The 17,114-nt window shown below is 39.9% G+C and overlaps 1 protein-coding gene across 4 annotated transcripts in view; it reads right to left on the bottom strand.

Moving 5' to 3' along the window:
* The window catches only part of LOC121960465 (partitioning defective 3 homolog), a 382,155-nt gene that overhangs the window by 6,034 nt on the left and 359,007 nt on the right, over positions 1–17,114 (bottom strand). For 3 of the 4 annotated variants that reach the window (XM_042510168.1, XM_042510169.1, XM_042510171.1), the window contains 2 exons: positions 16,782–16,902; positions 3,338–3,465 (listed from right to left, as the gene is read on the bottom strand). In XM_042510168.1, coding sequence (XP_042366102.1) covers positions 3,338–3,465; positions 16,782–16,902 — 249 coding nt within the window. The remainder of the gene's footprint in view (positions 1–3,337; positions 3,466–16,781; positions 16,903–17,114) is intronic. The other variant, XM_042510170.1, reaches the window with a different exon arrangement.

Here is a 17,114-nt window from a genome sequence, read left to right as displayed (position 1 = left end):
CTGGACATGTTCAAGCTGGAATACGATCTGAAATCAGAGAGAAATTAACAACATCAGCAACAAAGAAGACATGGTTCTCTGATGTTAGCATGTAGCTACATGTAGCAGTGTAGGCTACTTAATGTAAACACTTGCAGTAGCTTGCCTGGAGCAGTTGACTGGAAAGAAATCTGTAAATCTGTTGTGAGTTGACATCATCTTGTAACCAAAGTAGAAAAAACAGTTGGATGCAGAGTATTCAGAATGTCTGTTTCTGCTCATTACTTTTACAAATGTTGAGCTTATTATTTGAAACTTTGGCCATGTTTAATATGAACATCTAATATATATTTATGGCAGAAAATAAGGACAAGCATCAAAGGTTCCCTTTAAACATTTTTCTATTTCCATCTCTGTGTCACTCTAATGAGAATCCCACAAATCCAGCATCACTTGTGGTCCACAGTATCAAAGAAGAGGTGAAGAAAAACATGGCATTTTACTGTATGTGAGATACAGTCTGCATTTATGCATGCAAGGACAAATGTGTCTGCATTTATGTACTGTACATGTGCGACTCAAACACATTATCTTGCTCCGTTCCGTGTACGTGCTTGCATGTAGAGCATGTGTAAGTATGAGGGTAATTGGCGGAGGGGCAGATGTAGGGACAGACTGCAGAGAGAGCCCCACCACATGCTCCATATCTGGGTTTTTGCTGTCTGGGCGAGCCGCCATGCATTTACACCCCGGCTTGGCTTACAGAGCAGCCAGCACCGCTCATGAGGGAGCTGCTTATTTGGAAACCCGGAGACGCCTGTTGCATGAGGCAGCGATCTGCGTTTCCACAATGACCTTTTAGGTTTTTAAAGAGGAAAAGGGAAGAAGGGAGATGTAACGTCTTCGATGGCGACGAGAAGAGAGCAGAAATGGCATTGTTCCACAGGAATGTACTCGTGATTGATGCGTCAGGGGAGTTAGTTCTCTTATCACCTCTACTCCTGCGCCAGAATATGTCACAAAGTGGATTAGTTACATCTACAGAGGGAGGGGATGGGAAAATACATCATGCCAAAGAGTGGGGTAAATTTAGAATGACAGAACATAACAAACAAAGCCAGGAAGTTGGCTCGCAGAAAAATTTGTGGCCGCCGTGTGTTTCTTTAAAACAGCTGGGAAGAATCAGAGTTTAGGAGAAGGAGGGGAAAGCACACACACATGCACAGACACAAAATGATTAGGGGAGAAAAAACAAAACAACTGCGTGCAATGGGCAGTGGAACAATCGTTGCTATATTGTACAAATAAATTGTCTACAAACCTGGAATAATGTTTTCTTTATAGCGTGGAACAATGTTGGTTTGGCTGCGGGAAGAGGGAGCTGCATGGGTAGATGGAGGAGCTACTGGCAGTTCACTCAGGCCACATTTAAGAACCTTATCTTGACCGCATTCATGTGTGTGTGTATTTTTGTGTGTCTCTTTCAGGCTAATCAGTGGTCTCTCTTTCCTACTAACGCACTCGTTCCTCTCTCGGCCCCCTCTCGCCCTCCACTGCCTGTCACTGCTAATCCTGCTCCGACAACAAGCCTTCATTAGTGATCTTCCAATCCTCACATCCCAGACAGCCAGCTAAGCCTGGCCGTCATCAGATAACCAGCTACCATGGCTTCTTCTGGAAGCTCTTTGGGAAGCTTTTTTTTTGTTGCGAGGGAATGTCCCCTTTTCGGATGACTGCTCAAGCTTCCTGTTTTGGAGGAGAAGGACAGGATGAAGGGGTTCCAGACGAGAGGTGGTTGGAGTTAGAGGGAATTGTGGTTATTAATCTGGGGATGTAAGACTTTAGCTCTTTAATGAGGAGCCGCGCCGAGACACAAGCTCTGAAAAGCCTGAGCTGGGGTCAAACGTCAAGCCTGAGCTCATGCGACTCTTGGCTAAAAGACGCTATGAGATTATGAGAGGAATGCATATCAAAGGCCGTCCTCGCCTGGCTTTTTGGCCCGCCGGACCAACTTTCCCAAGAGAAGGAGCTCAGTGAGAACGGAGGCCTGGAGGCAACTGTCACATCACAGGAGATGCCAGAAGATAACACATATGAAGCAAACGCACGGATCGGTCCGGCTTATACACAGCTGCATTGATTATGCATCCAGGTGGACCCATAAATCCATAGCCATGGACGGGAGCATGTTTTAATCGACCCGACTGCGACTTTTCAGAGACAGCAGAGCAAAAGAGGATGGCGACAGAGAAATGATTGCTGTTTGTGCAGGGAGAGATTAAAATCACAGGAGAGCAGAGTTACTCCAGCCAAGAAAATTAAAAGACCACACACACACACACACACACACACACACACACACACACACACACACACACAGATATATACACACTTTAAGAGTTCTGTCTTTGTTTAAACTGGCAAAGCAGCAAAACCTAAATAAATCAGACTTCACTTCATTTTTAGAACACACCATGCATTTTATAATACAAAAAAACTCACGTTGGATTGTTTGCAATGAGGAAGTATTTAACACAGAGAGGAAATTATGTTTATTCTATTACTAACTATAAATCCCTGCATCAGTCAATCAAAGTATAGAATTTGTGTCTCTTTAAGTGCTTAAAATGTGAACATTTTCCACCAGCTTTGGTTGGCTTTGCAATTTGCATTGACTAAAGTGCGATTAGAGAGCTTCAGAGGATTGATAGCGGGGCAGATACACACGTAGAGAGTGAAGGCAGGAAATGCAAATACCGATACTAACCCCCCCCCCCCCCCCAAACGCCTAGAGATGTAAGATATGGTAAGCTTTATTGGCACCTCTTTGAAAAATATGCAAAAGAATCGAAACAGGAAGATAGAGAAGATGAAGAGCAGCGGTTGTAGCTCTGAACTCAAGCTGTGTAAGGCGAGAAACTGCCAAGAGAAAATTCCTTTTAAAAACATGATAGTATTCATTACACTGGAAATGTTGGAGTGAGGGGGGGCTGATGCCAGTGACAAAGTCACCACTTCATCAGGGTCAACATTGACTTAATGAAAGTGAACATCAGTGGAATAATTCTCCGCGATCACATTAAATGATTTCATTCAAAGGGTTTTTGTGTGCAGATGAGCTGAACGTGGCTTTGTGGTGATTGACTTTGTAACCAAAGGGATACGCTAAAGAAAAGTGTAGAGAAAAGAGGTTGAAAGCACAAATATGAGCACAAGAAATTGATGCAAATCCGAAAAAGGCTAATGAAGAGGTCTAGAAAGGGCAGGCAAGACATGATAAGTAACAGTGAGAGGAGGGAGAGAGGAGGACAGAGACAGACGATGGAATAAAGACAGGAGAAGGGAGACAAGGTATCACCGTGGCAGCGAGCTGTACTGTCTCTGCGCCTGTTGGAAACCGTCTCTGTCCTCCTGCTGCTGTTTCTGGACCTGAGAGTCAACTGTTACTGAGTGGCGTCCGCTTGGCGTCTCCGTCCCGTTGCTCACCTGTAACATCCATCAAATAATACAAGTCAAGATAGGCAAAGTTAAGAAACATGGAGACAGATGGAGCCAAAATGGTCAACATTTCTGTCTTTAAAATGGTCAACATTTCCATCTTTGTGCACAAATCTGGAAATGGAGAAAACACACAAAAACACTTAGACAGGGTTCCTACAGCTGAAGACCTTCTTTTTGCCACTCGGAATGAAATTTAAGACCAATTTCTCAATAACCAAAATAGGAAATAAAGGAAATTTTGCCCAGATGTTTATTGTAACATGAAACATGACATTTTTTGTCTTATCATTAACATTAGATTATCTATACCAAGTGCTGAAAAAACCCTTTTTATAGTGGAATGCATGAAGGACAATTAACATATATTATAATAATCTATTTGGTGTACCAAGAGGGAATATATGGCATTTTCTGGCTGTTTTTCTTGGTGATTTTATGTTTTTCACTCTACATATGAGATATTACTTCCCAGATTTTTTTTCATGATGAGTTTAAGAAAAGGAATTTGGTAAATTATTTAACAAAAAAATAGATGTTACCACTTATTTTGAGATTTTAAAATGCAACATCAGAAAATAATAATTTATAAAATCCTACTTTCTATGTTCCAAAAATAAGACTTTTGAAGTAAGACTTTTGAAAGATTGATTAAATACGTTTTAATAACAATTAAGGCCTTATTTTTAGATTAATGCCTTTTCAGAGTTTTTAAGGATCCCTGGGAATCCTGCTTATATGATGGAATATATTTCCCTCAGCGCAGCAGGTGGTTTGTCGGTGTGATGCCTCTTGTGTGTTGGGCTACACTCGGGGAACAGTAGTTAGCAGGTGTGATTCCATGATGATAATGGCACTTAAACATGCACCTGCGCCAGTGGATGAAAACCCCCTGATATTTTCTTAAAAGGCACAATACACCAAATCCAGATCTATCAATTATAGAAATTGGCTTTCAAGTGTGCCAAACTACACATTCTCTACTAACATTCCTCATCTCAAACAAGGCCTTCAAACATGACAACAAATTTGAAAAAAAGGGGAAACATATTGACCAGAAAATAACAGGATATGTTTTTTTCTGGAAAAATGACACATTTTATGTGGTTATCTTTTAGGACCAACATTTACATGTTGAAAACAGCAGATGTTTTCTTTGAATTGCACCGGTTCCTGCATCACAGAGTGAGTCTGTAATTTGAAGAGTGTTGCATTGTGGGTTATGTGGAGTCTTAATGCTGCTTGGCTAGAGAGTTTCAAGTCTGTTTGTGGCCTTAAAGTGTTATCCTAGTTTAATCTGCACAAGTCTCTGATGCCATGTGCGTTTTACTGCCGCTGACCAAATAAATTCCTGATGAGTTAAAAGTAGTCAAACACATCTCCCAGTAACTTAACAGCTGAAAGGGACTATTGGCAAAAACATCAAGTCAAACAGCCAAGTGCAACTGCTGTTAGACAACGTCACAATGATGTCGAAAGAGACTTTGAGAAAGAAGACTTTCTCACCCTTCGATTAAACTAAGAATATGATCAGAACTACAAATACTGCCTTATGATTGTCTGCCTCTATGAACCAGTCAAGCTGCACTTAGAGTTTACAACTATTTCTGTAAAGATAGGGATGCCTCACACACACCTTCCCTGTGCAGATCTATACAATCAGCACAGTTTCAAGGTGGACACCTGAAATTAGTGTCACCAGTTCACAACCTGATCAAATGTCTCCCCTTCTGTTCCTCAGTTATAACGTTGAATAATGGCCAGGAAAGTGTTTCTGCAGAGCATCCTGATGTCACAGTGAAGCTGACCTTTCACTTTTTGGATATAAAATGTCATCACTTCATCGATTTATCAAAATTGAAGAAATTCCCTCAAGGCATTCTTGAGATATCGTGTTCATCTGAATGGGACAGACAGACAGACAAACCGAAAACATAAAAACGGCATTTGGAATTTTTGGGCATGGGCTAACTGTATAAGCATTGTATTTCAAGTATTAGCTGTACTGATCATACCACAATACCACGAACATTACAATACTTAATAATAATTGAAAAATGGCATAAATAAACCCATAATGCATTTTTAGTGATGTGGTATAATGTGTTTAATGTCATTATTCCTGACCTTGTTTAGACTGCATCTTTTTTTTTTTGTGAGTTTTGAAATCCATTTTCTCATGCTGACTACTCTCTCCTCTCTGTTTGAGTGAATCAGACTGCTTATGTTATTTTAGACATTTTTATCCAAAATATTTTGCTAAACTTGTGCTGTGTATTTCTGAACAAAGTAAATACCACTGGAATACTGACGTGAGTATAAGTATCACCAGTCACTGCTTTATATCACAGATTTGCGTGCGACTCCACTACACACCACTAACCTGCACCGGCGTGTATGTGTGTTTGTTGTGTGATCATTGGCTGGGTTGACATGGCGATATTATCTCCCTCAACACTAGCACGCTGCTAACGAGCTGGCTGATGAAAGAACATGACAAGCCAATTAAAGAAAGGCGAGCTGAGGAGGTGTAGCGAGAAGCAGCTTGACCAAGTGTCAGTTCTCATAAGGCTCGGACGGCAATTTGGTAGGCAGGTGGGTGCGCGGGTGGCTTGTGTGCATACATTTCCGCTGGAATGAATATTAACCAATCATTTTCACAATTTTACAAGCGAGTTTTAGAACTGAACAGTCTAAGAATCAGCGTTTGGTACCTTGTGATGTTTTGGAAAAATTGTGTTTGTTGGGTGAGTGCTGGACGCGGGGTAATAGTAGATGACAGAGTGGATTGATGGGGCAGAGGTGTGTTGGTGTGCAGAAAGGCTGTCAGCAAAAATGTCTTCTTGGAAACATCTTGTGTTCTTTAAATGTCTGCTTTCCCCCTCACATGGACAGCTGCAATAACAGTGCAATTACATTTCACTCAGCGTCAACAACAAGTCCTTTTTCAAGTCCTACAAAAATACAAGTATTCCACGTGGGTGAAGTGAATTGGACTCATATGTTTCAGGTTTCGCTGCAACAACACGTTCTCCCTGCTCAGCAAGTGCAGGGCGCGTAAACGGATATCAGATGAACGGTGAGGGAAAAGGAGAAATTATTTTACTGTGGCCAAATGCGGTGGTGAGAAAATAATTAGTCACGCACACTGAAAGTTTTTAATGCGATTTGAGGGGAAGTGGTGAGGAATCCGGAGGTGCTTGACGTTTCAGTTTAAAACCGACGGGCTTGAGGTTGGATGACGCCATGGCAGGAGAAATGCATGAGAAATAGCCAGGAGAGAAAATCAGTCAGTGTAATGGCATTATCCAGGGAAGGAGAATCAGATTATTCCATGTTAGGCCTGGAATACAATGCCATATAAAACATGACATTTGTTGAAATCGAATCAAAGAGACGTCCGTGTTCGTTTTTATCCAATAATGTGAAAAATGATGTCAATACGGCATGCTTTTATCTCTCCCTTGTTTCCTTGGATGTGTCACAGACAAAGCAGTGGTGGAAAGAAAAAAAAAAGAAAGAGTCCTCCACCTGTTTAAACATAAGCGCGTTCACAGACGGTGAGTCGAGGGGGGACATAATTATGAAAATTATTTGCAGCTATCAAAAATCTGGGACCAGGAAAGCAGCTGGGGAGGCGTTGAGCTTTAAAAGTTCCAAGGTGTAATATTTCTTGGTTCAGAGTTGGTCACGGACCTTTCAGATATCAAAGCAGGTTGCTGCGATGGGTCCACGCTAACATATGGCTTTACCGCCCCCGCTCCTCGTGATGCTACGTTTGCAGCTGGCCACAAAGGAAACTGTTTTAAGAGAGCAGCCACGCTGTACACAAACAGACATATGGAAGACATTTGAGTTGCTAATGGGCAGTCAGAACAAGAGGAAAGTGAGAGAATGGTAGTGAAACACCACATCCTGACAAAAGCGCAGTCGGATAATGATTCTCTCTTAAAGTCATCGACCCAATTCCGCCAATTTATTATAAGCAAGCCCAGTCCATTTGTGGTCGGCGGGGCGTGTAGCTCCAGGCGGAGTATCCATGTGAGAGCAAACAGTGTGGTCCTTCCACCAGGAAACCGTGGTGAATGGGAGGTTGGGTTGGTTATCGCCACATCACTTAGAGACTCCACAGCATGCACAAATGGCAGAACAAATGTTAGTCTTATCTTTTATTGTGAAGATAGGATGTGTAGGATGAATGTGTGGGGTAATAGTGCTGAAATGTATTATTATGTCGACATAAGAGAAGCGTAATGGCTTTGTTCTCCTCTTCTCCCTCTGTTCTCAATCTTATCTGTGAACACACATACAGTTTGGTATCAAAGCATATATTGGGTGCAATAAAAAGAAAAAGCGCGGGTTGTAGGCATGTGTACGTCTGTGCACATGATTGTGACTGCAAATGTGTCTTGAACAATGCAACAGTATTGTTTTTGCTGTGAAAAAATGCATTCCACACTCCCAACAAGCTGAATAATGCTATGAATGTGATATGTTGTTCAAATATGTTGGCGAGTCCGATTGCTTACTGCGGTAATAATCATGAGATCAGTAAACTGTGCTTGCTCCTCACACAACATTAAACAGTAATATCCATAATTTACCCATGCAGCCTTGACAGCAAGCTTTGGTGAGCAAACTGGGAAGAAGCTTGACAAAAGATCGATTGAAAAATAGCCAGAATAGACAAAAAGAGCTGCAGTTGAAAAATACAGTTTTAGTTTAGTTTGGTTAGTTCATTTTTTGTCATTTACAAACGTAAGTAAGTCAAAGCCATGGAAGAAAAACAAAACAAAAGTAATCAGTGACAGACCAGAGCCAGTTTTGCTGACCAAAAAGATGTAGGCTGAAGTCTTAGTTCACTATTCCCTTTAGATTTATACAACAAAAATCAAAGAAATCGGAAAAACAAAATATATCTACATTATATATACCCATAAGTCCCAAAATTCTATTAAATGTTTTACACATTGTCATTTTTTTTTCAAAACTACTCCCCAGATTTACTCCTTTGACTGTTGTACATCTTAGTTTTTGTAAATGTACAAATTCCTCTTAGTTCATTCTGACTCTCTAACCCTTTTTTTTTTTTTTTACTTTTTTACATTTTTAAGTCAACCAAATCTCTACATAAGACAGCATATGGAGTTATAAATAATTTGTTGGTTGGTTGTTTTCATCAGCTCTGTCTATAATTCTTGTAGTTTCTTCTGTAGCATAAAAACTGCACTTGTAATTGTTTTGTAGGTAATGTATAGAATTATAAGAAAATGATAGAATATTATGTCATTGTGAATTTAGACTGAAAATGTCCTTTGTTTTTTGCAATATTTCAATAGACTTTAACATTTTTGTCTTTATATGATGTATACCTGGTTTCCAACATAGTTTGTGGTCCCAAAAATGTATTTTCATAAACTCTCTGTTCAGCATTATCTATGATGAATTGTATTAAGTAAGTAGGTCAACTGCTTCCGGTGATCGTGACAATGACAAGAGGACAATGACATCGTCCACATGTCCAAAACACATCTTGCAGAAAGAGAATCCTCTCATCACTGTGAAAAAAGCCTCACAAATATAATCAAGAGTGGCTAAAGGATTTTTTCTGCTGTTCTCAACAGTATGTTATTATCCTCCTCTGTGAGGCCGATATGTGAAAAAACAGCTAGCAGAGTCAACTGACTGCCTTTAAACAAAGACATTTTCTATGCTATAATACGTGAAAGAATTCTTGTTTCAGTCTTGCCAGTGCTCGCGATTATGGACTTCATTAAAAATCACACAACGCACTCCATGTAGTGTGTGACTGGTTACGGTGACTGGTTCCAGCCAGACGCTCACACACTGTCATGGCACACAGTTATGCTGTCTAAACTCCTACTCTTCGCCCCTGGGAAGTCAAGTGACTGCAGCTAAAAGTGGCTTATTCTCTTTCACATGATCACATAGGAAAAGAGTTTGCTGTGAACCCACCAACATGAAAAGCTCCATATTCAGAGGAACCCAAGATTGTGTAAACACAACAAATGCTTGTAGACACATGTATCCTGGTAGCAGTAGATAGAGCAATAATAAAATCAAAAGAATTCACATAAATAAGAGCTTTACAGGCTGCCGTTGGTGTGTTTGATCCAAGGAACCAGCGTGGCGCTCACTCCTCTGTGTGGTCATGCTCATTGGCGCTCCAGCCCAACAGCACAAATTGATTTTATTGCTGCAGACAGAGAGCTAGAGAGAAAAAGGCAACTCTTTGGAAAATACATTGCGCTTTATGATGAACATCTGGAAATCCCCTCTAACGGAGCGGCAGGGAGGGAGGGAGAGAAAACATGCCAACTCTAATTGCATGTGTTGGCTTGGGGGCTACGTGATAGACAGGGCTTCTCGTGTCCTGGTCATTATTCCATTAAGGAGGAGCCGGGGGTTCGAGGACTGACCTCAGCATTGTCATTACAGGCGTTCACAGCAGACATACCTGAGCTCAGGCTCCGACACCCCAGAGGCAAGCTGGGGGTCAAACTCACACAGAGGGCGGCTCACACCTCACGCTGCTCCGTGTGCCTGGTCCTCATTATGATGATCATTTTATTGTACATTTGCTGTTTCCCCCTAAAGAGGTACTATAACAGCAATCTGTTTGGAATCACAGGAAGATATTGGGTACTACTGAGCAAAAAATAACTCAATCAACTAGAATTACTTTAAGATGGGCAGACACAGTGGATTTTTGTTAATCTTGTATGTTTATTCACACTATGCACTTGGCAGGCAACCTGCCACTTTTTCACTCACACTGAACGGATCGTTGGACTGGCCACCACATGGAGCTCACATGAAACCTAAGCACAAAACTCCCGGTTCTGTTTTGTGCGGTGACAATTCCAATAAAGTTTATTCAAACAAGACGACTGCATGCTAACCAATTGTTGTGCAATTCTACTACAAGTGGAGAGAAAAATATGGAGTCACAGATGTCTGGAAGATGCAGTCTGGACAGTCTGCTGTGCAACAAAGTTCAGTTTTAATGTCGCTGATTTTTAAATACAGTTCTAACCCACAACATGTAACACTTATCCAATAATATTATAGACGCCCTCCAATGAAAATCAAGTTTTTAACCCTGTTAACATGTCCACATGGTGTTTCATATTAGGGCTGCCCCTTGAAAGTTAGAGATTCCAATCAGCAGTCAGAGACCCCTCAGTCAACTGAGATTACTCAAGTTGAGCAGTCTTTTCTTTCTTTTTCTTTTTTTTCACTAGCCAGTGTGCTATGCAGTATGCTTCTAGGGATATTTTGGTCCCAAGATTTTGCTGCAGAGTGCAAAAGAAATATGAATCCAAACTAAACTGAAACCAACTAGCAAAACACGAGGAAGACTGGGAAGAACTCAGGGGTGTCACAGAGAAGAAAACAGTGAGTAACACGGTGGGGAACACAGTGAATATCACATCGGCAGTCTGACAACAGTTAAAATGACAAAGGACAAGTGGAAAAACAGATATATACACACAGGGAAGTAATCAGATCAACAAGACACTGGTGGAGTAGGCGGGGACATGGGTAAAAGGAGGGAAGCACAGAGATAGGCTAAAAACAAGGGTGTGGCAGGGAACACTAGAGTGGAGAAAACAAAACTAAAACAGAGCAGGTGCGCAGGCAAGACTCTGGAAACAGGAAAGGACGAATAAGACTGATAAAAGACAGGTGTGATAGAAAACAGAAGGGAAAAAGACAGGGCAGGAAGAACTAAGGACACAGGAAAACCAGAAGGGAAAGTGAGAACAGGTGAGAGGACGATCCAGTGAGGGACAGGTGAAACTAATCAGGGACGCACTAAGGCAGGAAAACATACAAAGACAGGAAGTAAAATCAGACATGAAACATGAGGAGTGATACTACAAAATAAAACACCAATGACACCGATCCCGGGGAGTTAACAAACACACATGCTGGCACAGTCACGTATGGTTAAGTTTAGGCAAAAGAGGCACATGATAAGGTGTAGAAAAAACTCCAATGCATTCACATGGAAAGCTAAGACGAGACTGCTGGTTTTTGGCATCAATATTTTACGTCAAAAGCACTGCAAAAGTGGTTGTAATTGAAGACTTTGGAATGAAAACGGGCTGTGTTTTCAAGCAAAGTTTCACTTTCACTTTAATTTGTCAGAGCTGGTGATCAAGAACAAGGTTTCTCTACACTGGAAACACATCATCATCAGCTGTTTGTTAGCTTAGTCAAGCTGAAGGCTCATCTTTACTATTTGTGTCAAGTTTCTAATGTTGTAGAAAGCAGTTCCGTTTAAACTGCAGGCTCGAGGTTTATGGGTGGGCGGAGAATAGGTGGGGACCAATTTGCATATTTATAGATTTGTGCAAGTTACATCTATAATATGTTGTTGTAATATATGTAACATATGTTGTTAAATGTGTCATTTTGGTGATCAGAGTTGAATTTTTATGGGTTGAATCAATGCCAGGAGAGAAACTTTAAAACAAGATCACTGCAGTTTCTGATGGATTGGACTGTGGAACTGGTCAAGCGACAGGACAGGCGCCAAAATGTCTGACATGCCAAAAGTCCAACAGATTGGACAAGGCAATTTGTTGAGCTTAAGGTAATTAACCCTTTGAAACCTAATTCATCAACACTGATGCAACATCACATTTCTTGTGTTGCTTGCAGATGCGTTTTACATGCATTTAAAACTTTTGAACCCTGAACAAATTGGTGTGATTTATTTAAAAAAAAAAAAAAAAAAAACACAGGAAAAAGGCAATGCCCAACTTGATAATACATGTTTGACAAATTGCAAAAAATAGATTTAAAAATGTAGTTTTAAAAAGGTAGGAAAAAGGAAAAATCTATGGGAAAAACATATAATTATCATAATTACATATTTAGAATTATGTTAAAAGCACTTCTCCTAGGTCATTTACTTGTTTATTTATTTATTTATTTATTACAAATGTTCAGCTATTCTTGTAGTTTTTACTGATTTCTTTCTAAGTTTTGGGTCATTTCCTCTTTTTCTGCTCATTGTCTTACACATTTTTAAAGAAATCTAGCCAAATTTGCTTCGGTCTTAAAGGGTTCATCCGGTATTGTGACTCCCGTTAAACTGCATATCAAACCATTACTAACCCTGCAGGCCCCATTGTAAAATGAGTTGGAGGAGACAATTTCAGGGCTAAAATCTGGCTTAATGTGTACAGTGTATGAAGTTTTTCAGTTGAGTTTCACTTGAAACCTAAAAACTGCTCTTGACAAAACAGTCACCTTTTTGTCAAATCAGTAACTATTCTGCAGCTTTCAATCACTGAAACATTGAAATATGAACATTTTCATTTCTGTGGCAACTGTGCAGTCAACTTCTGCTGCTTAAGATCATGTAATGTGATTAAAAGCTCCGGAACAGCCACAAAATGGTTGTGAAATTGTTTTGTTAGCGATGCTTTCAAAGTGCTTCGGAAAAAATGGAAATCTATTTTTTCACCACATCTGGGAAAACTCTGTCCGCTGATGAAGATCATGTGACAAAATCCACAACAACTACTCAATGGACCTTGAGGTGAGATTGTTTTGTCGTGATTACTTTAATCACAATATTTGGACATGTGATGGAGCGAATCTGAGCTGGTGCTCTTTGTTTTCAGAAGAAATACACAGTGTAAATATTAAAACCAAGTCATGCCTGGAGATGCCGGCAGCTGCTTCTGTTCTGGCTTGTAGATGTGCGTGGAAGCCATTACGCTGTAACCTTGAGTACTCAGGGACAACGCGCATCAAAGTGCAGTTTTGCAGACTTTGATGTGGTAGGCATTTAACTGCCTTCTCGAGCATCTTGCCTTTTCATGGTTACATTCACTGAATGTTTTGAGTGGAGGTCACGGAGGTTTCACTTTCATCACTGCGGACAGCGTTAGGCAATGACTCAGAGCAAAAAAACACTAAAAAAAAAAAGAGATCAATGTCTGTACAAAAAGTAGCCTTAATAGGTTGGAACAGAAAACAGCCACAAGGTTGTGTTTTTCGGTGTGGGTCAAAAAATGCTATTGTCGTCACTAATGCCTCCACCTACACTTTTAAATCCCACATGTGAATGCAATAAGTTCATTTTCTGAAAGATATTCAGAGTTTTGGGATTTATAATCAGTCTAAATGTAATATAGAATGTTTATGCCTCTCTCTGATGCCTTTTTTTTTCTCTTTTCTTCTTTTCACCAGGACATCTAATGGCCAAAAGTGTCACCTCACATTTTTCTTTCCACAGTTGCCCCTGGATTTCATATCAAATTGCTAGCCCCATCTGTCTTCAATAGAGTCATATCTGCTTTTGGACTACACTAAGACAGGATTTCCCTTGAGTTCCTCTAATCAGTGTCAACACATAGCATGGACACGCTTGCATCTTTCCTAACAAGCTCTGCCATTGTGAATCCTTGTTTGCAGGACTAAAATAACATGAAAGAGGACTAATAAAATAGACTTCAATACTCCCGGGCAGGCCTTATATCTTATTACCAGTGGAGTAGTGCGGGTATGCTCAACAATGTCAACAATCACAAGCAATTAGGGGCTCAGAGGCTCAGAGAGATAGACTGAGACTGCTTAGTGCTGAACAAACAGTTAACATCTCGTTTCAGGAGCGAGGAAGGAAAGACGAAGAGATTAAGAAAAGAACAGAGAGAGATGTCCGCTTTCTGTGATTTTCAACCATCAGTAGGACTAACAGTGAAGGAAATCCAGAGCAAATAAAGCTGTGTGCTGTCATGTCTAACCCAAACTCATTCAGACAATGGAGAAAAACAGCAGAAGATCCCAGACACATCAGACGTACACTCTAAAACCAATTAAATTGACAAACTGACACTGATAATTCTCCAGAAAATTGGATGCCAAATATTTTAACTTTCAAGGTCTGACATTCTGACCCATAATTTAGAAAATAGCTCTGCTTGGTGAAACAATTAGCCCACTTTCTTCTACCACCGGGTCAGCAAAGTCACGAGACAATAAAAAAAAAGAAGCTGTCTGTCTCAAGCCATTATACTGCAAAAATATACAAATATTTGACCCCTAACTTTTTCCTGTTTGATGTCACAAATTTGACTCTATTATTGTTATGTTTGTTGTTATGTTTTTTTTGTGTTTATTTTAAATGTGGACGTATAAGCAAATAAGAAACTTGAGTATTTTAATTTTAATAGCCACTGAATAAAAGTAAAGAAATTTAAACACTACTGAATTCATAACATTGAATTATTTTGCTCTGAAAGCCCTGTATCTGAATTTTTGTTCTGAAATCACCCCTTTGATAATAAAATGAATTAATGAGTTAAATAAAATTATATATATATGTAAATTTATTTCTTTATTTTTTCCAAAGTTCTCAAATTAAGATCCAAAAGGTTTCAGAATTTAAAAAAAAGGGGAAAAAATAGATTGCTAAAATTTGTTTGATCAAATCTGGATCCAAAAGTTGAAAACTTTCAAATGCAGCAGCTGGTACAATGGATAGCACAGATATAGTTTGTGCAGTTTTTTGGTTTTCAATTTTCCAGCTGCTTTCATGTGACTGACAGGAGTCTGCTTGATTGCATTCAGGCTCGATTGCGTATCCTGTCCTGGACAGCCCAATTGTTGCCATTGAATTACTCAGCTTGAGTTTTTAGATCTGAAATTTTCCAACTGAATTTGAGCAACCACAAATAATTCTCTAAGACATTCCTAAACTTTAATATTTCGATCTGAATTAGTCAACCTTGAAAAAATGTCAACCCAACTTTTGAGACTGCATATTGCCGCATCATATTTTAATTTGAAATGGCCTAATTGGGAATAAAATCAATTCGGCTACATGGCTTTCAAAGTAAAATATTTCAATGCTATTAGTTCAGTATATCAAGTATACAGTTGTTAAAATTCAGATACTTATGTTTCTTATTTGCTTTCACAGATGTAAGCTTTTAATCATAGTGCCAACCAGTGAGGTATATCAGTCCTAACAAAGCTAGAAGTGAAAGTAAAGTAAATAGTACAGCTGCATGTTATGATCATCGGTGATATAACTGGAAAGATGAAAGTCTTTCTTTATTTAAACTCCAGGCGCAGTAGCGCAGCAGGAAGGAATATGAGATCAGGTCTGAATGAATTAACAAAGGAATTAACTTGATTACATTTTTCCAATTATGAGGAGTAAATCCCATTGTTAGTATAGATCAATCATGGGAGAGGAGAACTGCTTAAAAAAAACGATCAAATTTTTAATTTAAAAATTCTTAATTCAGAAATCCCTTTAATCAAGTCTAATGAAAATGAAGAGTGTGCCTCTCTGCTAATTTCTCTCCTCCCCTTACTTTGGCTCAAAGTCCTGAATAGTCACTTGTCACAGACTGTCCCTCCTTGTTCGTCTCCTCTTCTCCTTCGTGCCATAAGTGTGTCAAATTTCCAAGACAGAACAGCCACAGACAGAGATGAGTAATTAGCAATTAGTTCCAGGTCAAAGGTTGGACCCAAGAATTAGAAATTAGTCAAAGAAATTTGGAAGTTGGGACTGAAGCTGAAAGTTTTAGAGACATGAGTCAGATAGTTTGGCAGCCGTAGGACAGTGACGGTCCAGAGGGATGACGACGTCAGACGACTGAGGCACTTCATGGAGAGTTAATGTTGTGCTGCACAGGCTTTGTGCTGTGTCAGATCAAATATTATTCAGTTCACAAGCAAGATTGTTATTGCTAAACCCAGGATGCAGGATTTTATGACTCTAGTCAATTGCAGGCTGCAGATATATTACAAAATGTCTTCTGGGAATAATAGCAGGAAAATAATCTACATTTATGGTTAGTTTTTTTTTCACTTTAAAACTCTGACATAAGTTGGAAAGAATAAAATGCACTTTAATATTTGTATCTATTGTATATCTGATCAGATAGCTATAACCATCACTAGAATACCAATAACGAAAGGTATTTTCTATGCAACACTGACATGCTGAAATCTTGATTTGTTTTAGTACTTATTGCTAAAAAGAAATCCCAATTCTGTGTTCCATGCGAGTGCTGATCAAAGTAAGGTTGTGTCACAGGTAGATATTCAAAGAAATAAGATTCAAGTTCTACAGGAATCAAACTATTTGAGTGTAAGAAATCCATTAAGAAGCTGGAAGCTTTGCAGATAATGTGAGTCCAGTGGTGCATCAGGGGGGATCACTCTAAGAGTATTTCAGTATGTGTATCTGGGTCTGTGCGGCTCAGCGCCACTCTGATGGAGCGCGGCAGCTCCTATTGGACACTCACCCAGGACTGGCTGAAGCTGTAGGAGTGCCTGTGGTCCTCGTGCTCATCCTCCTGCCTGGCCTGCTGGAACTCGTGCCTCAGCCTTTGTATCCGGTCGTGGTTGCTGGGAGCCATCTGACTGCTGGGAGAGAGACAGAGGAGCTGTTTTGAATCCAGATAGCACGCTTAGAGGTAATTTTTCAGCACCCCCCCCCCCACTCAAGAAATAATACCTAGCACATTCCCCTAGCTATGTTGTTACTGATTCTTTTTCATATTGGAATAATTCACTTGACCACACTTACACCCCCTCTAAATTGTACTGAGGATGCCTTGATCTGACAGTTATGATTC

The sequence above is a fragment of the Plectropomus leopardus genome, chromosome 21 (genome assembly GCF_008729295.1).
Source record: "Plectropomus leopardus isolate mb chromosome 21, YSFRI_Pleo_2.0, whole genome shotgun sequence".
In the NCBI taxonomy this organism is placed as follows: Eukaryota; Metazoa; Chordata; class Actinopteri; order Perciformes; family Serranidae; genus Plectropomus; species Plectropomus leopardus.
Note: the sequence above shows the minus strand (reverse complement) of the source record. Positions and strands in the feature narration are given on the sequence as shown.